The 25,767-nt window shown below is 33.9% G+C and overlaps 1 protein-coding gene across 7 annotated transcripts in view; it reads left to right on the top strand.

The window, feature by feature from the left end:
* The window catches only part of C9H14orf39 (chromosome 9 C14orf39 homolog), an 81,723-nt gene that overhangs the window by 8,663 nt on the left and 47,293 nt on the right, over positions 1–25,767 (top strand). For 6 of the 7 annotated variants that reach the window (XM_072838820.1, XM_072838816.1, XM_072838818.1 and 3 more), the window contains 9 exons: positions 926–1,015; positions 12,229–12,416; positions 12,509–12,551; positions 14,842–14,962; positions 16,297–16,388; positions 18,007–18,140; positions 18,847–18,923; positions 23,412–23,497; positions 23,591–23,649. In XM_072838820.1, the coding sequence (XP_072694921.1) occupies positions 926–1,015; positions 12,229–12,416; positions 12,509–12,551; positions 14,842–14,962; positions 16,297–16,388; positions 18,007–18,140; positions 18,847–18,923; positions 23,412–23,497; positions 23,591–23,649 (890 nt within the window). The remainder of the gene's footprint in view (positions 1–925; positions 1,016–12,228; positions 12,417–12,508; positions 12,552–14,841; positions 14,963–16,296; positions 16,389–18,006; positions 18,141–18,846; positions 18,924–23,411; positions 23,498–23,590; positions 23,650–25,767) is intronic. The other variant, XM_072838819.1, reaches the window with a different exon arrangement.

Here is a 25,767-nt window from a genome sequence, read left to right as displayed (position 1 = left end):
CCCTGCATAGGACTCCACACTCAGCGGAGAGTCTGCTTGAGACTCTCTCCCTTTGCCCCTTTCCCCACTATTCTCTCTCTCTCAAAGATATAAATAAGTCTTTAAAAAAAGATAATAAATATATACTTTATAATAATTTGGAAATAATTTAAACAATGATAGTAATTATTCAGTGTTGAGAATAATGGATAATGGTTATTTTCTTACATATACTTTTCTGTGCTTCCAGAGTGGGCATGTGATTGTTTTGAATCTGAAAAGAATATTAAGACATTAGAAAAAAGAGAGAAAATAGTTGAACAACACTTAGAATGGAAGCTGACATGGTGTATGCAAATTTTAGATTTTTCCATACTGGTAACATTTTTTAAGTCTTGTAATAAGACAAAAAATATATAAGATAGCTATTCATTTTATTCTTAGCCTCTGCTTTTATAAATTATTTTGGTCTAGTTTCTTTCTTTCTAGTTCAGGAGGGTATAGCAACCTGACTAAGTTTCAAAAGAAAAAAAAAAAAGCTTCTCTTTAACCCCTGTTCTTTGAATCCTTAACTCCAAAAGAATTTCTTAGCCAAGATCTTAGAAGTATGATGGGAAGAGAAGCCCGATGGTGGAGTGTTGCACAGTATCTTCTAGAAATGCTGGAGCAATACACAGTCCAGCCATGTAACATTTGCTCCTGCCTTAGTCATGGTTCCACAATGGGTTTTATGTAAAAATTAATGGATATTTTTCCTTGAGTGTATTATGATTGCCTGAATGATGGTAGTGGTGGTGATGGGGGGTAGGAATATTTTTTTGATATAAGCTTATTTTCTCTAGGAAGAGAAAGATTCATTTATTTCTAAATGGTTAAATTCATTTTTATTATCTCTTACAACTTATCATTCTGAGATTCTAATTACATTATTTTTTTTTTTCCATAGCTGGAAGCCAACATGTGATGTTTTTCATAAGCATGAAGACTATATGCAGGACCAATTTGCTGTTTATCAAGAAACTATTGAAAAAGACAAGTACAATACATATATTAAGTTATCAGTTCTATAATTTAGTACTGATAGGATATGCTTAGTAAAAATGTTGCTTAAAAAAATGCAGAAACTTTGTATATTAGGAGAGGTTCTTTTTGTTTTTGTTTCTAAGTAAACACAGTGCTTTGGACTCTTTGGGTGCCATTGGAGGCCTACTTATTTGTTATAAAGTTCTACCAAACTCTGAATATGTTTAGATGTGTCCTTAGAAAAAAACAATTTATCAGTAGCAATTATTATACAAGAGTGCTTTGATTAATGGTTTTTATAATTGAATTGTTAGAGGTAAACATCTGGGGGAATAGTTAGCTATAGAATTAGCTTATGAAAAATTTGGAGTATTGACTTTTGAAGGGGATTCTATATGAAACTTCTTTTTTTCAGAGAGCTTATGTAGTGGGGTGTTATATTCTAATGTAGAGACCCGTTGTATAGGTTTATTTTAATAATGTATAAAATAACCTCATTTTGAGGACTAAATATAATTAGTGAATATAATGGAACAAGGTGAGAGACTTTGAACACATATATAGCATTATAATTTCACTTAATTTAAAAATTTAAGTGTTTTCATTTTTTTTTTATTTTATTTTATTTTTTTTTAATTTTTATTTATTTATGATAGTCACAGAGAGAGAGAGAGAGGCAGAGACACAGGCAGAGGGAGAAGCAGGCTCCATGCACCGGGAGCCTGATGTGGGATTCGATCCCGGGTCTCCAGGATCGCGCCCTGGGCCAAAGGCAGGCGCCAAACCGCTGCGCCACCCAGGGATCCCTAAGTGTTTTCATTTTTAATATAATTGGACAAGAGCATAGTTTTATATATACACACACACACACACACACACACACACTCACACAAACATATATATATAAGAGAGAGAGAGAGAGAGAGCACAAGCAGGATGAGGGACAGAGGGATAAGCAGACTCCCTGCTGAGTGGGGAGCCCCATGTGGGATCCAGTCCTGGGATCATGACCTGAGCCAAAGGCAGATGCTTAACCAACTGAGCTACACAGGTGCCCTGATTTTTTAATATTTTTTATATTTTTGTTATCTTTTTATACTTTATTTTTATTTTTTACTACTTTTCCTCCCAGCTTTATTGAAATATAACTGACATAACATTGTTTAAGTTTGAGAGGTACAAACATGATGGTTTGATACATGTATATAATTTAAACTGTCACAATAAGGTTAGGAAGGTAGCACATCTGTCACCTTGTATAAGTACTATTTTTTTTGTAGTAAGAACATTTAAGATTTACTCTTAGTAATTTTTAAATATATAATGCAGTATTGTTATATTTACCATACCGTATATTAAATCCCCAGAACTTAATTCACCTTATAACTGGAAGTTTGCATCCTTTGAGTAACACCTCCTTATTTCCTCTACTCCTGGCCCCTGGCAGCCACCATTCTACTCTTTGTTTCTATGATTTGGCTTTTTAAAAATTTTACATATGAGTAGGATCATACCATATTTGTTTTTCTCTTATTTAGTCAGCTTAGTACTCTCAAGGTCCATCCATGGTGTTGAAGATGGGAGCAGTTCTATTTTATGACTGGATAATATTCCATTGCATGCATAAGATTCATTTTATTATTATTATTTTTTAAAGGGTTGAAACTCAGTGCCCAATGTGAGGCTTGAACTCATGATTGTGAAATTGAGTCACATGTTCTCCTGACTGACCCAGCCCAGGTGTCCCTATATACACATTAAAAAAAATTATTACTGAAGAATAATTGATGTACAATGTTATACTATTTTCTGGTAATACAACTTAATGATTTGACAATATTTTTAAAAGATTTCTTTATTTAGCTTAGAGAGCACTCACAAGCAGGGAGAGGGGCAAAGTGAGAGGGGGAGAGAGAATTTCAAGCAGATTTCCTGCTAAGTGTGGAGGTCGATGTAGGGCTTGGGATCCCATAACCCCAGAGATCATGACCTGAGCCAAAACCAAGAGTTGGACACTTACCTCACTGAGCCACCTAGGTACCTTCTCATTTATTTTATGACTGGAAGTTTAAACCTCTTAATCTCTTTCATGTATTCCACCTCCCCTGCTGCCCCTATCCTGGCAACCACTAGTTTTTTTTTCTGTATTTAAGAGTCTGGCTTTTTGTTTTGTTTGTTTTTAGATTTCACATGTAAGTGAAATAATGTATTTTCCTTTCTCTCTGTGACTTATTCCACTCACATTAGTACCCTTTAGGTTCATCTATGTTGTTGCAAATGACAAGACCTTATTCTTTTTGTGGCTGAGTAATATTCCATTTCATATATATATATGGATGATATATATATCATCTATAGTATGTGTGTGTGTGTGTGTGTGTGTGTATATATATCTCACTTCTTTATCCATTCATCTATTGATGGACACTTGGGTTGCTTGCATATCTTATCTTGGCTATTGTTAAACAATTCAACTGTAAACATACGGGTGCATGTGTATTTTTGAATTAGTAGTTTTATTTTTTTGGATGAATACCCAGTAGTAGAATTACTGGATCATAGAGTATTTTGGGATCATTTCTATTTTTAATTTTTTGAGGAATCTCCATACTATTTTCTATAGGGTTGCAGCAATGTACATTGCCACCAATAAGTGCACACGGATTCTTTTTTTTCCACATCCTTACCAATAATTATTATGTCTTGTCTTTTTGTTACTAGTCATTCTGACAGGTGTAAGGTGACATCTCATTGTGGTTTTGATTTGCATTTCTCTGATGGTTAGTGATGTTGATCATCTTTTCATGAACTTTTTGATCATTTGTATGTCTTTGGAAAAATGTTCAGATCCTCTGCCCATTTTAAATATGAATTAGCCTTTTGCTATTAACTTATATGAGTTTATTATATATTGATCCATGAACACAGAATATCTTTCCATTTATTTGTGTCTTCTTCAATTTCTTCAATCAATGTCTTACAGTTTTTAGTGAACAGATCTTTCACCTCCTGGATTTAATTTACCAAGTATTTGATTATTTTTGATGCTATTAGAAATGGAACTGTTTTATTTTCTTTCAGATAGTTCATTGTTAGTGTATAGTGATTTTTGTATGTTGATTTTGTAGTGTGAAATTTTACTGAATTTGTTGATTAGTTCTAACAGTTTTTTGGGTGGAGTTTTTTATGTGTAAGATCATGTCATTTTGCAAACAGAGACCATTTTACTTCTTCCTTTCCTACTTGGATGACTTTTTTTCTTTTTCTTGACTAATTGCTGTAGTTAAGATTTCCAGTACTGCACTCCTATTTGATTAGGAGTGGTGGGAGTGGCACCCTTGTCTTATTGGTGTTTTTGGAGGAAAAGCGTTTAGTTCTTCAGAATTGACTGTGATGTTAGTTATGGAATTGTCATACATGGCCTTTATTATGTTGAAGTATGTTCCTTCTGTACCCAATTTGTTGAGATTTTTTATCATGAAAGGGTGTTGAGTTTTGCCAGATGCTTTTTCTGTATCTATTGAGTGGATCATATGAGTTTATCCTTTATTCTATTAACGTGGAATATCATGTTTATTGACTTGTGTATGTTGAACCATTCTTGCAACCATGGATAAATCCCACTTTGTCATTGTGTATGATCCTTTTAATGTGCTGTTGAGTTTGGTTTGCTAGTATTTTGTTGAGAATTTTTTCATCTATATTCCTCAGGAATATTGGCCTGTATTTTTCTTTTCTTGTGGTGTTCTCATTTGGCCTTGGTATCAATGTAATGCTGGCTTCATAAAATGAATTGGAGGGTGTTGCCTCCTCTTCAACTTTTTGGAAGAGTTTGAGAAGTCTCTTATGATCCTTTGTATTTCTGTGGTGTCGGTTATATAATTCTTTGTATTTCTATGGTGTAATATTTCCTCTTTCATTTATAATTTTGCTTATTTGAGTCCCTCTCTCTTTTTTCTTGGTTAGTCTAGCTAAGGGTTTGCAAATGTGTTAATCTTTTAAAAAACCCAACTCTTTCTATCATTGATTTTTTTCTGTTGTCTTCCTCTTCCCTATTTCATTTATTTCTGCTCTAATCTGTGTTACTTCTTTCCTTCTGCCATCTTCAGGCTTAGATTGTTCTTCCTTTTCTAATTCCTTGAGGTATAAAGTTAGTTTGTTTATTTGAGGTCTTTCTTTTTTCTTTTCTTTTCCTTTTTTTTTTTTTTTTTAAGATTTTACTCATTTATTCTTGAGAGACACACAGAGAGAAGCAGAAACATAGGCAGAGGGAGAAGCAGGCTTTCTGCAGGGAGCCTGATGTGGGACTCGATCCCTGAACCTGGGATCACGCTCTGACCAAAGGCAGACGTTCAACCACTGAGCCACCCAGGCATCCCAGGTCTTTCTTTTTTCTTAATGTAAGCATTTATTGCTATAAATTTCCCTTTTAGACCAACTTTTGCTGCATCCCCTAGGTTCTGATGTATTGCATTTTCATTTTCGTTTGTCTCAAGATACTTTTGATTTCTTCTTTGACCCAGCACTGATTGGGAGTGTCTTGATTAATTTCCACATATTTGTGAATTTTTCATTTTCCTTCTGCTGTTGATTTGTAGTCCTATATCATTATGGTCAGAAAAGATACTTGATATTATTTCAGTCTCCTTAAGTTTATTAAGGTGGCTTTGTGACCCAAGATATGATCTCTCCTAGAGAATATCCCATGTGTGCTTAAGAGGAATATATGTTTTGGTGTTGTTAGATGGAATGTTAGATTGAATGTTTTATATGTGATTGTTAGGTCTATTTTGTCTATAGTGTTGTTATTCAGATATACTGTTTCCTTACTCTGTCTGGATGATCTTCTCAGTATTGAAAATGGGGTATTGAAGTCCTTGACCATTATTGTTCTTATCTTCAGTTATGTTAATGTTATGTTATGTTAATATTTGTTTTAAATATTCAAGTGCTTTAGTGTTGGGTTGTGCATATATTTTCAATTGTTATATCTTACTGGTGAATGATCTTTTTATCATTTTATAGAGATTTTCTTTGTCTTATGATTGATTTTGACTAATGTCTCTTTTACCTGGCATAAGTATAACCACTTATTCTCTCCTTTGGTTGTCATTTGCATGAAATATCTTTTTCCATTCCTTCACTTTCAGCCTTTGTGTGTCCTTAAAGCTAAAGTGAATTTCTCATAGATGGCATATTGTTAGATCTTGTTTTTTATTTTATTTTTTTAAAAAATTTATTTATTTTTAATATTTTATTTTATTTACTTCTTTTATTTTTAAAATTTATTTATTTGACACACACAGAGAGAGAACACAAGCAGGGGGAGCAGCAGGCAGAAGGAGAGGGAGAAGCAGGCTTCCTGCTGAGCAGAGAGCCCAATGTGGAACTTGATCCCAGGATGCTGGGATCATGACCTGAGCCAAGGCAGAGGCTTAACCAACTCAGTCACCCAGGCACCTTCAATCTTGTTTTTTAAATCCATTAAGCTCTGTACCTTTTGAATTTAGTCTGCTTACGTTTAAAGTAATTGTTTTTTAGAAGATGTATTATTTGAGAGAGAGAGTGTGAGAATGTGAGACTTTGGGGCAGAGGGAGGGGCAAAGGGAGAGAATCTCAAGTAGACTCCATGCTGAGCATGGAGCTTGATGTGGGGCTTGATCCCACATAACCTGAGATCATAACCTGAGCTGAAATCAAGAGTTGGGCACTCAACCAGCTGACCCACCTAGGTACCCCTAAAGTAATTATTGATAAATAATTATTATTGCCATTTAGTTAATAGTTTTCTAAGTTTTTAAAATGGTTTCTGTCTTCCTCTCTTGTTATCTTTCTTTGTGATTTGTTTTTCATAGTGGTATGCTTTAATTCCTTTCTCTTTATCTTTTGTGTATCTACTATAGGTTTGTTCTCTGTGGTTACTATGATGCTAACATAAAACATTTACAAATGTAACACTATTTTAAGCTGATACAACTTACCTTCAATGCATATAAAGACTCTACACTTTCACTTCCCCTCCCCAAATTTTATACTACTTACGTCTTTATTTTTTTAAAGAATAGGGGTTATATAGGTGGTTTATTAATTAATTAATTAATTAATTAAAAAGTTCCTTTTATTGTTTAATACATTTTTAAAGGTAATCTCTACCTCCAACATGGGGCTCAAACTCAGGATCCCAAGATCAAGAGTCAGACACTCCACTCACTGAACCAGCCAGGCGCCCCACTTTATATCTTTTATACTGTGTATCCATTAATAAATTATTGTAACTATATCTATTTTTTAATATTGTTTTTTAGCTTATATACTAGAGATAAAAGTGATTTGCAAGTCATTAATACAGTAGTATAGTATTCTGAGTTTGACTATATGTTCACTTTTACCAGTGAATTTTATACTTTTATGTGTTTTCATGTGGCCTTTGTCATTTCAACTTGAAAAATTCCTTTAAAAATTTCCTGTAAGGCAGCTCAAGTGGTAATGAATTCTCTGAGCTTTTGTCTGTCTGGAGATGTCCTTATTTCTCTTTCTTGAAAAATGATTATTTGAGTTCTTTGGAGGTAAATAGTAGATCCCTATTCCTTTGGGGTTAGTTACTAAAGCTTTATTACTTTCCTGAGTGGTTTCATATTTTCCTGGTATTTTGTGATCTGTGTAGCTTTGCATTAGTGTCTTTATACTTGAATGAACAAAAAGCTCTTTCAGTCTTTACAGATTGGTTTTGGCAGGTAAAGACCTTTTCCTGTTGGTTTCTTAGACTGATGAGATTATCCCTAGACTTGCAGTCATGCTGAGTTAGAGTTGGTTTTGAGGCAGTCACTTTGTCTACATTGGGATCCATGGTTGGTGTGCTTATTATGAGGGACTCAGGCAGGTATGATCCTTCCTGGTCCCTGGGTGAGTGTAACTGCTTCCAGTACTTCATTAAGTTGGATAGCACTTGGGACAAAGGTCTGCTTCAGGTTCCACAGTTGATCCCCAGTCAGCAGGACTCATATGGCTCCCACTAAGAACCTGGTAGAGCTCTTGCCTGATCACTGGATGGATCTGCGGGTGGTCAGAACTGGCTCTAAACTGTGGCCAGGAAGGGCTAGAACTGAGCCTCAGAGATGTTTCAGGTTCTACAACGAAGACTGAGGTCGGTAGTCCTGGTTCTGAAGGCACAGATGGGCATGTCTGCCACCAGTTCCCTGGGTAGGCTGGAGTATTCCCTGACTGTATTTGGGGGACTGGAGCCAAGTATAGGGCCCTTTTAGGATCTCCAGGGGTACATATAGGAGTACCTATTTCTGGGTTCTAAGGCTGGCAGTTCTGCTGGTGGCTTTTAGCTATGAGGGACCTGGAGTATACCCAAGTATATGGTTCTTTAGAATCTATTAGGGTGCAGATAGGAGTGTCTCCCACTGGGAACTAGTTTCTCAGTACTGCTGGCAAACTGTGGCTCTGAGGGGGTTGGAACCAAGTATAAGGCGCTTTCAGGATCTTCAGCGGCACAGATAGGAGTGTCTCCTGCTGGGTCTCTGTGCCAGCAGGATTCTTTGGTGACTGTGGCTGGATTGGGCTGGACCCCAGTTACAGGGCCATTTCTGAATCTATGGTCTGAATGAGTTTGGCAGGCTAACCTCCAGGGGCTCCCAGATTGCAGCCACAGGGACTGGAGCTGGTTCATGGGTCACTTCAGGATCTATAGCTGGACCAGAGTATGTATGCCTATTAACTGACACATGGATAGGCATGACTTCTTCTGGGTCCTTTAGTGAATGGTGCTAGTAATAGACCCAGAACCAAATGGGGCTGTAGCTAAGTTCTCAGGGGGTATTAAACTATTTCCAGGTCTGTAGCCAGGACCACAGTCAGTGAGTTAGCCACCAGGATGTGAGCCTGCTTTCTCAAAATGACTCTCCTTAGTGTTGGACTACACTAGGGCTTCAGTCTTCTATCTGGATCCAAAAGCTCCCCCCCCCCCCACTTTTGTCCATGGATGGATGTTAAATAATTATTTTTGATGTGCAGTACATGAGGGATGTTTTATTCTGTCATTTTGCTGACATCACTCCAGTTTTTTGTATTTTAATTAAAAACAAACATGTAAAATCTAGACTACAATGCCCTTTATATTTAAAAATGAGTCTTAAGAGAAGGTAGGGACTAAAGTAATAGTAATGAATTTCATATAATTTTGATGTGTCATGAAATATTATGATGACTTTTTCAATAATTTGAAAGTCCCACTTAAGACTTGTGCCCAAATAGGTGACCGCCTATCTCTACCTGAGTTGGACTGGAGGAGTGCCTCCAAACTGCTGTAATTTTCTTCTTGTTTCCCCTAATCTTCCATTCTAGACATTCATGAAGACTAGTATTGTTGGTAACAGATGAGATAGTCACGGTTCTTCCTGAATCATGACTTGGCTCTGCTGGTGTCTGCTAAAGTCCCTGTATGGAGCGTATAAGAAAGTGGGCATGAATATAGAAACTGGTGACTCAGACTCAGTTTTCTAATAGGTATTTCCTTCTTCCCTGGACCAATTCCCCAAGAAGTGAGAGATTAATTAGCAAATACACATTTAGAGGAATAGGAGTTTGTTTTGGGCTCAACTGCTTTATTTTGAAAAGGAGACAGAGTTATTAAGTTAAAAGTTTTTCATATATTAAGAAATCAAAACGTTCAGAAGATTCAGATCTGCTGACCAGTACAATGTTGTTATCCTTATTTTTTTCCCTCAGTATACAAGCATTTATGAAAACTATTCTTGTTTTCTCATCTACTAAGATGAGATCATCATTTTAGTATCTTTAAATAAATTTCCCCCATATAGTATGTCTTGATTTAGAAAACTTATAGAATTATTAGGAGCATAAGGACTATATATATTTTTAGAAAATTTTCAATGAGTAGTTCTTAAAACTAAGTATTTGACAAAAATTGAGTAAAAGGATCTAATAATATATTTGCTATAATGAACCTGGATTGAACGTTCTCATTGTTGTAGATTAGGATTGGCAAACTTATTTTTAAAATAAAAGGCCAGATAGTAAATATTTAATAATTTTAGGCTACTTGTTATATAGTCTCTGTTGATACTTAACCCGCTGTTGTAATGCAAGGACAACTTTAGATAATATGTAAATGAATGTGTTCTAATAAAACTTTTATTTGTGGATATTATAGCTTGAATTTCATATAATTTTGATGTGTCATGAAATATTATGATGACTTTTTCAATAATTTTAAAATTCAAAGATTATTTTTAGCTCACGGGCCATACAAAGGTGGCAGGTTAGATTTGGCCCGTAGGTGAGGATTAGCAAAAAAATGAGATGGAAGAATTAATATCCTTTTGCAAGAATTAACTCTGCCACTCAAGACTTGTGCCCAAATAGGTGACCACCTATCTCTATGTGAGTTGGACTGGAGGAGTGCCTCCAAACTGCTGTAATTTTCTTCATAAAATAATTAATGGAGTGTGTAATAATGATTATGAACCCAGAGTTCTAATACATAAAACATGATCTTCTGTTAAAATGCCAGCTTAGAGAATTGAAGACTTAAAAGACATAGTTATAGAGATAGCTGAACTGAGGAGAGTAGAAACTGAAAACTCCAGGAGGATAGAGATCAGGAAGTCATTGGAAGAACCATGTTCTCATTGTAGTTCTAATTTGTGTTTCCCTGATGATGAGTAATGTTGAGCATCTTTTCATGTATCTGTTGGCTCTCTGTATATCTTCTTTGGAAAAATGTCTATTCATGTGTTCTGCCCATTTTTAATTGAATTATTCATTTTTGGATGTTGACTTTTATAAGTTCTTTATACATTATGGGTACTAACCCTTTATCAAATACGTCATTTGCAAATATCTTCTCCCATTCCATAGGTTGCCTTTTAGTTTACTGTTTCCTTTGCTGTGCAAAAGCTTTTTATTTTGATAAAGTTCCAAGTATCAGCAACACAAGAAACAACCATGTGTTGGCAAGGGTGTGGAGAAGGGAAACTCTCCTGCACTGTTGGTAGAAATGCTAGATTGTGCTGCTACTCTGGAAAACAGTATGGAGGTTCCTCAAAAAGTTAGAAATAGAACTCCTCTATGATCCAGCAATTGCACTACTAAGTATTTGCCCAAAGAATGAAAAAATAGTAATTCAAAGGGACACATGTACCCCAATGTTTATAGTAGTATCATCTACAATAACCAAATTATGGAAACAGCTCAAGTATCCATCAATTGATGAATGGATAAAGAATATATAGTACCTATATACAATGGAATATTACTCAGACATAAAAAGAATGAAATCTTGCCACTTGCAATGACATGGATGGAGCTAGAGAATATTATGTTAAGCAAAATAAAAAAAAAAAAAACAAAAAAACCCAGAAAGACAAATACCATATAATTTCACATATATGTGGAATTTAAGAAACAAATAACAAAGGGGGGAAAAAGAGAGAGGGAGGCAACCTGAGAAACAGACTCTTAACTATAGAAAACAAACTGATGACTACCAGAGGAGAGGTAGGTGGAAGGATGGGTTAAATAGGTGACAGGAATTAAGAAGTCCACTTGTTGTGAGGCTGGGTGATGAATGGAATAATTATATTTTATATCTGAAACTAGTATTACACTGTATGTTAACTAACTGGAATCTAAATAAAAACTTAAAAAATGTAGGTTCTGCAATGTCAATTAGGATGAGTAATATAAAGATCACTGAGTTAGACAATTAGATCATTGGTGATCTTGGGAAGGGTAGTTTCTTTGCAATGGTGAGAGTAAAAGTTAAATTGAAGAGGATTAAGGAATGAATCACTCCGGTAATGAAGAGAAAGACTAGACAGTTGAAAAATGTAATAGAGTTTAGGAAAATTTGAAGGGCAGACAGTATTTTTTTTTAAATATTTTATTTATTCATGAGAGACACAGAGAGAGAAAGAGAGAGAGAGAGGCAGAGACACAGGCAGAGGGAGAAGCAGGTTCCATGCAGGGAGCCTGACATGGGACTTGATTCCGGGTCTCCAGGATCAGGCCATGGCTGAAGCAGCGCTAAACCGCTGAGCCACCAGGGCTGCCCAAGGGCAGACAGTATTGAGGGAATAGGGATAAGTTGGTATTTGGCTTGCCTTTTATGCTTAACTTACTAGACTTTAACAGGTGATACTTAGAAAGTTTTTAGATATATTCTTGTTATATTGACATTATTTCTTTTAATTTTAACAGAAAAATGTACCATGGTTATATATGTCAGTATAAAGATGTTTTGAAGCAGTATCAATTAAAATACTCAGAAACACCCCTTTCACATGAATATTATAAGAAGAAAAGAGAACATGAAGAAATTCAAAATAGAGTGTTGGCTTGTACTGAACAACTAAAAATGAATGAAACTATCTTTATGGAATTTCTAGGTATTAACATTTTTGTTATACATTGTTTAAATAATGATATCTTCGTAATGAAAAAATAATGAATCAGACTAACGTATGATTTTGTTTTTCAGTGCCTGCTCCTTTTCCATCACTTACTAAATGGACATTACATATGTATCCACAAAGTATTTCTACCTATAATTTTGTTAGATAAATATTATTTCTGTATTTTAATTGTTATTGTATTTCCCTTGTAAGAATCAAATGGATTTGGAGTTTTTTTATTATATATATATTTTATTGGAGTTCAATTTGCGAGTTTTTTGTTTAATTAAAAAAACTTACACGTTACTTTGAAGGTCATTTGAGGTTAGTTTTCATACATGTGCATGTGATCAGAAGCAAGCAATTCTAATGAGCATAAAGTGGTATATGTATCTAAGTGTTGTATCTTAGCAAAAAAAACCAATGAAAAAGTCATCTTGGTCTGACTTACCAAAGAAAGAATTCCAGTTAAATCAGTTGAGTTATTATTTGTTAGGATGGAAGGTGATAAGGTGAGTCACAATTATCTACTCACCTATAGTAATTCATTGGATATTGTGCCAGGCAATGCTCAAAAAGATACAGAACTTTCTTGCAAAGGGCTCACATTTAGTAGGGGAGACAGACATGTAAACAAATATTTCTAATACAGTGGCATTGTCACTGATTAAGTAATTCTTAATTGGTCTAAGTCTCATCTGTTTGTCCAGGAGATTTTCCCTGATGATGAACTTAGAACTTTAATCCTCTTCCAACCTCTACAATCCTTCATATGCTTTCCTATCAGATTATAACTCCACTGTTTGTACTAAGACTTCTTTATCCCTGCATTCTACCTTGCTTTATCGTAAATTATCCTTTTAACTCCTTAGCTCTTTGTTCTCTTCACGTTTAGATTTTAGTTTACCCTGTTTTTAGTTGTTCATTTGCTGCCTATCTGTGTTGTAATTTCTCAATGGGAAGAGACAGAAATTGGTTGATACACGAAGTATAGCAGGAGGTTAGGAAGTTTGATGTAGGAAGGGATAAAATATAAGATTATGTAAGAAACAAGAAGAGGTGATGGAGGTAGGGAGAATTGAACATTAGGATTTAAATGTCTATGTAAAAATTTTATGTATACTTTTTATAATAATATAGCATTAAAATGATATTCATTACATTCTAGCATATATATTATGTGTTTTAAGACAGAGTAGGAAATATTCTGCCTTAAATAGACAGGTTTTCTCTGGAGTTCTTAGTTCACTACTACTATTCTATTAATTTTTAATTTCTCCTTGATGGTTTGTAGAGTAACTTAGGAAATTGTAGTAGTTAATAACCATGCAAGATGTCTGTTAATAGGTGAGAAATTCTCTACTTAAAATTGGGTATAAATCTAGTCCATGCAGAAAGACCAGATGGAAGATCTAGCTGTCTTTTAAGCCCTGCAGGCTGCACTGATGAACCTTACAGAGCAAGAAAAAGGAAATTGGGTGGATATTTATTTATTTATTTATTTATTTATTTATTAAATTGGAGTTCAATTTGCCAACATATAGCATAACACCCAGTGCTTATCCTGCCAAGTGCCTCCCCTCAGTGCCCATCACCTAGTCACCCCAACCCCCCACCCACCTCCCTTTCCACTACCTCTTGTTCATTTCCCAGAGTTAGGTGTCTCTCATGTTTTGTCACCCTCACTGATATTTTCACTCATTTTCTCTCCTTTCCCTTTATTCCCTTTCACTAATTTTTCACTGGATTTTTATTTTATCTATCTATCTAGCTATTTATTTATTTATATTTTTTAAAGATATATTTATTATTTTAGAGAGAGCATATGCGTGTGTGTGAACAGGAGGGGCAAAGGGAGAGAGAAAATTTCAAGCAGACTCCCTGCTGAACATGGAGCCCCACTGTGGGGCTTGGTTCCATGACCCGAAGATGAGGACCTGAACCAAAATCAAGAGTCAGACACCCAACTGACTGAGCCATGCAGGCACCCCAGGTGGATTAAAATAAATATTGGCTTTGGAATAAAGAAATAATGGAAACACAAGAATTTAAATTTGGATCTGAATTGATTATTATTAATCATGCCAAATGACATGATGAACTTGGGTAAAAAAACAAAAGCAAAAAAACCACCTATAATTATTTAAGTGAAAGAAAAAATTCTAACATATTTTAGATGAAATGTTTGCTCAATATATAACATATAATTTGCTCAATATATAACATAGGTAAGCAATAAATTATCTTTGTCAGCAAAATGTTTATGTTAGCTTTATCTCTATTTTCAGGTACTGTTATTGTTGCTTATTGCTTACATGGAACATATATATAATGTTACATAATATTAACTATTTCTGATATGGTACATGTATTATAAATATAAAATTTACTCCCATAACAAAATTCCTTAACATGAAAGTGTTAATGTGAGATGTAAAACACAAGATATTCTTAAACATGCCAGCAATTTTTCCAAAAGTTCATCTGAATTGAAGAAAGAAGTAGATGAAGTGGAAATAGAAATTAATTATTTAAACCAGGTATATATTTTTAAATATGTTTCTAGTGTATGTATTAATGTATAAGTATAATGCTGTTAGTCAACAGTCTTAGAAGAGCTGTTTCTAAAGAGCCTAAGTATGGAGAAAGACTTTTTTTTAAAAAAGATTTTATTTATTTATTTGAGAGAAAGAGAGAGGAAGCATGAGCACGGGGAGGAGCAGAGGGAGAAGTGGACTCCCTGCTTAGTGGGGGTCGAGACTCCATCCTAGGATCCTGGGATCATGATCTAAACTGAAGGTGGACACTTAACTGGCTGAGCCACCCAGGCACCCCATGGAGAAAGACTTATGATAATTTATTTACCTTAGATTGCCTTTGGAGCCAAAATATGTTTTAGGTACTGAGTATATTTTATGAGTTTTAGGGAACAGTTTTCTTTGGCAGCTGAAAAAAGATCAATAAAGAACAAGATGCAGCTTAAGAACAGGAATTTAAAGGCACTAAAAGGGCTTACAACAATGTTGTTAAAAAAGAGAACAAGACAGTGGATTGTTCAGAGAATTTAATCTTGAAAATTTATGGCTATAATCTTTATAGAGCCAAGCTAGAACTAGTTTAGCTTTTAAGATTGATGGTGCATGTATTTTCTTGAATACATGTTTAATGTCATCTATTGAAATGGTTTTAATTGACTGAGAACTCATCAAAGTCACTTCCAAATTCTGAGAAAAAAACTGAATAGCTAATTTTCTGAATTTTTTGAAAAGTCTATTAAAGAAGATATATTTACCATTTGTAGCTATAAGGTTCCAAATAACAATAAAATAATTTTAGTAATAAAAAAAAGTAGATGCTACTTCCTTTAAAATATATGGTAACTATATCTATATATAGGAAATTGATACCTACTTTGCTTCTGACTGTCCTTTTTAAAAGAGAAAATGGAGGGGATTCCCAGTGGCTCAGAGGTTTGGCACCTGCCTTCGGCCCAGGGTGTGATCCTGGAGACCCGGGATTGAGTCCCACATCAGGCTCCCTGCATGCAGCCTGCTTCTCCCTTTGCCTGTGTCTCTGCCTCTCTTTCTCTCTCTGTGTCTCTCATGAATAAATAAATAAAATCTTAAAAAAAAAATAAAAAAGAAAATGGAAGTTCATTGAATTTAGGTTTGCTAATGGAGTTGTAAGGAAAAGTTAAAGGAGTATGATTTGTTGTTAATTTTGACCCTGTTTTAGCAACTTTCACTAAAAGATACCTAATGCCACAAAAGCATAAATTCTGTGATTATATAGAAAAAGTCATATTCATTAGTTGAAGCATATGTTTCTTAATGCTTTGCAGATAATTATTTTGTTTTGTCATTTTATTTTTTAGCAGATTGCAAGATTTCATGAAGCTAGGAATCTTGCAGAAACTCTGGAAGAAAAAAATAAACACATGGAAAAGAGAAAGGAATTGAAAGAAAGGTATTGGTAAACTTTATTTTTTTTTAAGGTTTTATTTATTTAGGGAAAGAGCATATATGAGCAGGGGGAGGGGCAGAAGGCAAGGGAAGGAGAAGTCTCTATACTGAGTGTGGAGCTAGATCCAGGGCTTGATCTCATGACACTGAGATCATGACCTGACTGAGATCAAGAGTTGGATGCTCAACTGACTGAGCCACCCAGGGGCCCCTGGGTAAACTTTAAAATGGGTTTGGGTTTTATGAATGGTTATTCTGCATCTGAGCATTTGATTCTATATTCTATCCCAAACCACTAATAATCACATAGAATCTATATACATTTTTTGTGCAGGCTATTTTCTGCTTATTTCTTATGAAAAATACTGATTTTACCTTTAAATATTATAGACTAACATTCAAATACACTTGTTACTTAGCAAGGACAAGGATAATGTGTAGAGAAATAACATAGTAGCAGCACATTTGCTGTTTTATAACCTGTCATTGTACATTTCATTGAGTTTTCCATGATGAGTCACCAGTAGGAATAAAACAGGAACAGTAGTGGGAACAGTCTTGTATTTACCTTTTTATCATCCTGTCACCAGCTTGATTAGTTCTTTTGCCACAGAGAGTAAAGATGAATCAAAATGCTATTGAATCTGTGGAATAATATGTTTCCTTGTCTTTCCTCCTAATGGTGAAAAAGTAGACATCAGTGGTGGGGGCGTTAAAAAAAAGATTGATTTTGTCTGTTATTGTGTGGCAGAAAAATAGGTGTATTGCTGTTGCTGTTTCTGATTCTGTCTCTTCTCTTTCTGCCTGTACCCTTTTTAATTCTTAAAGTCGTCTCTTTAGGCTCCATTACTATTGTCCTGACTTTTCAACACTTTCCTCTCCCAAGTTAATTTCTCATATCTCACTTCCTTGGATCTATTATTTTCTTGATTCCCCCCTTCCACTTCTCACAATCATAATAATGTGTCTTTAATTCTGTGAAGAAGTCGATTAGAAAAATAAGTACGTGTACAGAATTCCACTTCATTGACAATGTTATAGTATTGTAAAACCCCTCTATATTGACAGGAACTTAGTTATTTTTTACTCAATGTCTATTTTGATTGTTATAAATAACATCATTTTTAAGTTATTTAACAATCAATAGTTAAAATTATTTCTTTAATTTAGGAAAAATTCAATGAAATTATTCTTCCAGTAAAAAACTTTAAAGACATATTTATGATTATAATATTGTTTTAGTGATTTCTAGATTCATGCTAGCTGATTTGTTTCTGAATAATTATTTTTAAAGTTTTTAAATAACTATGAAATTTATAGCATGCTTTTTGTGCATAAGTTTTGGTTAAAATGTTTTTGACAGTTTTAGAAATTCTTTAAAAATGATTATGTTTTAAAAACAAGAGTTTGGTATATCGAAAAGAGGACTTTATCAGGAAAAGTGTGCTTTAGTTGTGACACCAGTAAGTAATTTAATAATATTAGGCAGATCTGTTAAATTTTCTGGAGCTCAATTTCACTGTCTGCAAAATGATTTTAAACTATAATACATAAATATCTCTCCTAGCTTTAAAATATATTAATTTTTTACTTACTAAATATTTAATGTAATTCACTTTTAGAATTTTTGAAAAAGATGAACAACATATACTTATATTGAATAAAGCCCCTCAAAACAGTCAATTATTTCTTCCATATGAATCTCAGAAATTAGTCAGACCAATGAAGATGCATTCTTCAGAACCAGAAGTTATAGGTACAGTATCTGTTCATTATTTAAAAGCTTAATTTTCTCTGCAAACACATAGAAGAAGAAATAGAAGCAATTTTTGTTATCATGTGGTGTAGGCAAGAACAAACAATACTAGAGACTGGTAGACTCAAGAAAGTACCAGTTTGATTCTTTCTGAGAGCAAACAAGTTATACGGTCTATAGCAAAGTTTTTTCTCTAAAAAAAAAAATCACTCAGAAGATAATAAAGTATTCTTGTCTGGTTGCACAGCTGTCAGAAGAGGATGAATAATAATAAATTTTTCATTTGAGAAGTTGTGTTATCAGTATGTATAATTAAAGTGGGTAGCAGACTTGTGTTAATGGTATTTGTGACTTAGTCACTAAGATATTTGAATCATGTTTCATTCAGTGGATCCACAGATTAGATTAACTACATTGTAGTAGATTAACTGCATTAGCTGTTCTTTTTCTTCTAGTCATTTTTGGTTCCTTATTATAAAGATGTAATTTTGTAAGCTGGCTTTCATTTTACATTCATGCTTATTGTAATAACTGGTATATATATAGTGAGGAATTAAAAGTTATGTAGGAATTTCACATTTCTATATTTTAATTTAAATATTCATGTAACTTGATTTTTTAAATTATAAGGGTAGGTTGAATGTTGGGCATAAATATTGATTCTGTCTCTGGAATTCATTTGAAGTTGTACAATTTAATAACCTAGATAAAAAAGAAGAAAGTTCTGTGAAGCAGGCAAAGCTTGCCAATATTGATTTTAGACAGAAAGAAAACAAGATGCAGGTAGGCATTTTCTTTTTTCATAGTATAAATTAAATATTTGCTTGCATTAAATGAGATAGGCAATGTACTGCATTTAGAACATGGGTTTGTGTGTGTGTGTGTTATAAATATATTAACTCAGCTGATACTACAACCTCAAGGTCTAAAAATCTTAAAAAGAATGTCAATATGGCAGTCTGAACATAGACTGTGACCTTCTCACTCTTAAAAATACAAAAGATATTTTACAATACCAAGCCCTGGGGAGCTGACTGACTAGAATTTGTCTTAGGTTATGATCTCAGGGTTATGAGGTTGAGCCCTGAATTCAGCACCACACTGGGTGTGGAGCCTTTCTCTCCTTCTGCCGTGGCCTCTCCCTTGCATGTTCTCTCTCACTCTTTCTCTCAGAAAAACAAAAAACAAAAACCAACAACAAAAAAAGCCCCAACCAAACAAACCAAGCTGTGTTCCTGGTAGACCAAAAACATATTTCTGAAGGAGGAAAACAGGATTGGATTGAAGAGGGAAATTGTGGCCCAGGATTTTCATACAATATTCTTGCAGAAGGTATAGCTGAGGGGACAATGAATAGGTAATTGATTGGGTTACTTCAGTGGAAGTTAGTTAAAACCTGTTCATCTCATATCCCCTATGCCTTTGGGCAGTCATCAGCAAGGGGATGACTGTCTCCAGGTGGAAGCAGTAAGTATAGGAGCTTGGGTTAGAGCAATAGATGGTACCTTAGGGGATTCTTGATGCTTATGGAAAACAAGGAACATACCACACAGAAAGCTAGCTTCTGGTGTGGCACATCTGAAAATTCTCCCTGAAAATAATCCTGAGGGAAATTTTCAATGGAAAATATGATTGCCTTTCATTAATTCATAATTAATATATACAGATAGAGATGTACTGGTAACCAAAGTAATTAGTGAAACTTACTAATTCTCAATATGTATTAATGACAAAAAATATAAAAATCTGGTATTTAAATTTCACACAAGATCAATATGGAATGAAGGTGGGAAGATAAATGAAGGAAACAAAAGTTTACCCAAGTTTTTTTGTTTTTTTGTTTGGGGATGGAGGTAGAAGAAATAAATACTGATTCACTTATATATTTTTAGAAAAATGTGAATTCATGCATGTGTATTAAACATGTAAAGGTAACCAACATAAGAGAAGTAGAGTGTGTAAGTTTTAAAATAGTAGAAGAAAAAAGATAAAACAAAAACTTAGTCTAACCAAAGACAGGAATGGGAGAGTGGATAGAATAGCTAGAACAGGGCAGCCCAGGTGGCTCAGCGGTTGGCACCGTCTTTGACCGGGGATGTGATCGTGGGGCCCCGGGATCGAGTCCCATGTCGGGCTCCCTGCGTGGAGCCTGCTTGTCCCTCTGCCTGTGCCTCTGTGTCTCTGCCTCTCTCTCTCTCTGTGTGTGTCTCTCTTGAGTGAATAAATAAAATCTTTAAAAAAAATAGAACACATTATAAATAGAAAATAAATAAGATGTCATAAATAGTTCCAAACAAATCAATAATCAGAAATACGACAGAGTGTGCTTCTGTGGGATATATACAAATACAGCCATATACTTTTTTTCTCTTCCAAGTTTTTAAATTCTAGTTACTAAACAGAGTGTAATATTAGTTTCAGGTATAGGATTTAGTGATTCATCACTTACATACAACATCTAGTGCTCATCACAGTAAGTGCCCTCCTTAATACCCATCACCCATTTAACCCATTCCCCCTTCCTACCTCCCCTCCAGCAACCCTTGGTTTGTTCTCTATAATTAAAAGTCTGTTTTATGTTTTGCCTGTTTTTTTTCCCCCACAGTGTTCATCTGTCTTGTTTCTTAAATTCTACATATGAGTGAAATCATATGGTATTTATCTTTTTCTATTTCACTTAGGATAATGCTCTCTAGCTCCATTCATACCATTGCAAATTTTCATTATTTAATTATTTTTTATGGGTGAATAATATTCCAGTGTGTGTGTTTGAAATCTGTGTTTTCTTCTTTTCTCCCATACTTGCCTTATTCGTCTGTCACACACACACATACACACCTTTCAGAACACACTAGAATTGGGACACCTGGGTGGCTCAGTGGTTGAACATCTGCCTTTGGCTCAGGTCATGATCCCAGGGCCCTGGGATCAAGTCCTGCATCGAGTTCCCCACACAGAACCTGCTTCTCCGTGTGCCTGTGTCTCTGCCTCTCTCTCTGTGTCTCTCAAGAGTAAATAAATAAAATCTTTAAAAAAAAACCACACACATCAGAATCAGTTTTCAGGTGCATTCTACCAAACCTTTAAGGACTAAATCAGAGTTTCTAAACTGTTATACTATTCACATTTTAGGCCAGAAAATCCTTTGTTATAAGGTCATCCTGTGACCTCCTAGGGGCCAGTAGCACCTCACTCCTAAAAAAAAAACAATAGAAAATGTCTCCAGACATTGTCAGATGTTCTCTGAGAGGCAAAATTGCCAGTTAAGGTCAATTTTTTTATATAAGCAATTCTAGAGTATAGAAGAAGTTGGAAACTATCCAACAAATTATGCATGGCTAATCCATTAGGTAGCAATGATAAAGGTAGTGAAAGAAAAAAATTATACATCAGTCTCAAGAATGAACATACATGTAGAACTCCAAAAAATTAAAAAAAAAGAACTCCAAAAAATTATAAGCAAAACTAATTTGGCAATGTAACATTAAAAAATAATATAACTAAAACTTGGTTTTCCCAAGAATTGCAATGATGGCATTAGAAAAGTCCGTCAATCATATTGACAGTACATTAGCAGAATACATGATTTTAAATAAAGATTTAGAATAAAAGATCTTTTTAAACATTGTAAGGAAAACTCCTATTCTTAGATATCAAGATGTTTATCATAAAATTCATTTTAAAATGTACATCTCAGTGGTTTTTAGTGTATTCATGAGGTAGTGTAAACATCACCAGTCTTTTTTTTTTTTTCACATCACTGTCTTAATTCCAGAACATTTTCATCATCCCAGTTTTTTTTGTTTTTTTAAGGAAGGAGAGAGAACAAGCGAACCAGGGTGGGAGGGGAGGGGCAAAGAGAGAGGAAGAGAAAGAATCTTAAGTAGGTTTCACTCCCAGTGCAGAGCCCACTGTGGGGCTTAGTCACAAAAATCAAGAAGCCAAAATCAAGAATTGGTGGTTTCACTGACTGAGCCACCAAGGGAGCCCCATCCCAGAACACTTGTAAACATTATCAAAATGCAGTGTTTATAACAGTGTGGTATAAGTAAAGACAAATTGATCAATGTACTACATCAAAATAAAAAACTTCTATGTGACAAAAGACACCAACAAAGTTAAAGACAATGACAGAATGGACAGGAGATTGTATGCAGAATCTATAATATGTAAAGAAATACATAATGCTTACAAATTAATTTTTTAAATAGGCAAAAGATAAGATAGTTTACAGAAAAAGTGTCACGAAACATAAGAAGGTGCTTGAGCTCAGGGGTGCAGAGAAATGCATATTAAAGCAATGACATTCTGGATCAGATTTGCATACACTACAACATTTGATAATATCTAGTAAAGTCAGCAATAATGGGAATGTAATTTGGTGTAATTACTTTGGAAGACTGTTTCATAGGTACTTATTACAATAAAAATGGAAATATTCAGCAGTTTTAGTTATTGGCATCTAATCTAAACGACGACTAAATTTGTACTAATACCTGTACCAGGAAACCCATACACAATGTATGTTTTTTAAAACATACATCAAAACAGTAATAACACTTACTCTTTAAGGGACAATGCAAAGTCTTTTCCTATGATCTAAAAGCACAACAAAATGACAGAATTAAGACCAGTGGTGGTTATAGCAAAAATAAATGGGTAAACTTTCATATTAAAATAAAAATATTTTTATGTTGAGTCAAATAAGAAAAATCCAGAACTCTTCAAAATGAGTAACTGACAGAGAATGAATAACTTGAAACAGACAATACAAACATTAGAAAAACAGTGGCTTAGATATTAATATTAAATGAAATTTAATTAAAGTTAAAAATTAAATAATACCTTTTTCATACATATTTTTTAAAAATTCAGGTTTTAATCTTTTAACCTATTTTGCTTTTTTTGTGTTCAATTTAAGAGGTTGTAGAGAATAGATACAGAAATCATTTGAGAAAACGTTAAGATTGACTTGATTAGTCATAAATATGGGATAAAAATTTTAAGTTTACCTTAAATGTAGAAATACTACCAAGCATAGTTGTTATATGTGTCCAAAACCTCAAATTCCGTAGGAGTCTTAAACTTTGTTTCCCAGTATTTGACAATATTTTATATGTAGTGGTTTCAGTTAATGTGTATAGTTGCTGTTCATATTGATAATGATGAGGAGGAGAATGACAGTATTCTTGGAGGATCCTCAGTCACTATGGCAAACAAAAGATTTGTTTTCTGTGTAGCCAGTCCTAATGTTTAATTTCTTTTGTTTAGGTACTTAATGACTCTACTCTGAATATCCATTCAAAATGCTCAAATTCTGTGGCTATTAAAAATTCACAAAATATGATGCATTTCAGGTAACTTTCAAAAGTAGGAAGATGCTTTGATTTCTGAAATAATTTATCATCAACTCAGCAAATAATATAAAAATTTTATTTATTGTATTTTAGATTGTTAACTCCACAGAAACAATCAGCTTGCAGTCAGTGGTTTGAAAAAGGAGATGCAGGTATTTGCTGTTTATGTTTTTCCTAAGTGGAAGTAACAAATTATATCCAGTTTTTATACTATTCAGATACATTGTGGATTATTTGCATATCTGGTTAAATGACATGCATGCCTGGTTTTAAAAACATTTTTCACTAAATATAAAACATACCATTTCATTGTAAAAGACTTGGAAAACAGAGAAAAATACAAAATAAACAAATATAACCATCATCCAGTTATAACTAACACCGTTCATATTGGTATATATCCTCATCCTTTTTTCCTATGTATATGTGTTTTTTTATTTCTTCCCCCAAATTTGAAACATACTATGTATATCATTTTGTAACCTTTTCTTTCTACTTGATATACTGTTGAGGGTATTTTTCTACGCCATTAAATAGATTTTATTTTTAATGACTGTATCATACACCATTGTAAGGATGTGCTATAATTTATTTAGCCATTCTCTCAAAATACTGAATTATTTTTATATCAAATTATTATACTTAGCCATTCTCTTTTAAAATATTAAATATTTTATTGTTTTCAGGTTGGGGTTTTTTTTTTGCTATGATGAATAATGCTACTATATTCTTTAACATAAATCTTTTTATCTTGGATTATTTTCTTTGAATAAAATCATAGGCCACAGGATATGTATATATATATGGATATGGATATACAGATATATGTATGTATATATGACTTTATTATCCTAGAATCAACTAGGTGTTGGAAATTTTTAAGGGTATCATATCCTTGAAAAAACTCCTTCATGTCTTTATGTATATATATAATATAATGTGTAACATAAGACATCTCATATGTACATATACATATATGCGTATATTGGTAATCCAGTAATGAATAACAGTTATTCCACTATGTATATATTAAGCCATATAAAAAGTTTTCACTTATTACTTCTGAAGCATGTGGATTACATACTTTTATTTTGAAGTTTTTATAATGGCTAATTCTGTTGAATTAGTAGTAAAAAAAAATCTCCCAACAAGTAAAAGTCCAGGGCCAGATGGCTTCACAGGCAAATTTTACCAAACATTTAAAGGAGAGTTAATACGTATTTTCTCAAACTATTCCAAAAGATAGAAAAGGAAGGAAAACTTCAAAATTCATTTTATGAGGCCAGCATTACTCTGATACCAAAACCAGATAAAGACTCCACTGAAAAAGAAAACTACAGGCCAATATCTCTGATGTACATGGATGCAAAAATTCTCAAAAAATACTAGCAAACCCATTTCATGATTGGATTGTTTGTTTCTTTGGTGTTGAGTTTAAGAAGTTCTTTATAGATCTTGGAAACTAGCCCTTTATCTGATATGTCATTTGCAAATATCTTCTCCCATTCTGTAGGTTGTCTTTGAGTTTTGTTGACCGTATCCTTTGCTGTGCAAAAGCTTCTTATCTTGATGAAGTCCCAATAGTTCATTTTTGCTTTTGTTTCTTTTGCCTTCGTGGATGTATCTTGCAAGAAGTTACTATGGCCGAGTTCAAAAAGGGTGTTGCCTGTGTTCTTCTCTAGGATTTTGATGGAATCTTGTCTCACATTTAGATCTTTCATCCATTTTGAGTTTATCTTTGTGTATGGTGAAAGAGAGTGGTCTAGTTTCATTCTTCTGCATGTGGATGTCCAATTTTCCCAGCACCATTTATTGAAGAGACTGTCTTTCTTCCAGTGGATAGTCTTTCCTCCTTTATCGAATATTAGTTGCCCATAAAGTTCAGGGTCCAATTCTGGATTCTCTATTCTGTTCCACTGATCTATGTGTCTGTTTTTGTGCCAGTACCACACTGTCTTGATGACCACAGCTTTGTAGTACAACCTGAAATCTGGCATTGTGATGCCGCCAGATATGGTTTTCTTTCTTAAAATTCCCCTGGCTATTCGGGGTGTTTTCTGATTCCACACAAATCTTAAAATAATTTGTTCTAACTCTCTGAAGAAAGTCCATGGTATTTTGATAGGGATTGCATTAAACGTGTATATTGCCCTGGGTCACATTGACATTTTCACAATATTAATTCTGCCAATCCATGAGCATGGAATATTTTTCCATCTCTTTGTGTCTTCCTCAATTTCTTTCAGAAGTGTTCTATAATTTTGAGGGTA

The sequence above is a fragment of the Canis lupus genome, chromosome 9 (genome assembly GCF_048164855.1).
Source record: "Canis lupus baileyi chromosome 9, mCanLup2.hap1, whole genome shotgun sequence".
NCBI classification, from domain to species: Eukaryota; Metazoa; Chordata; class Mammalia; order Carnivora; family Canidae; genus Canis; species Canis lupus.
Note: the sequence above shows the minus strand (reverse complement) of the source record. Positions and strands in the feature narration are given on the sequence as shown.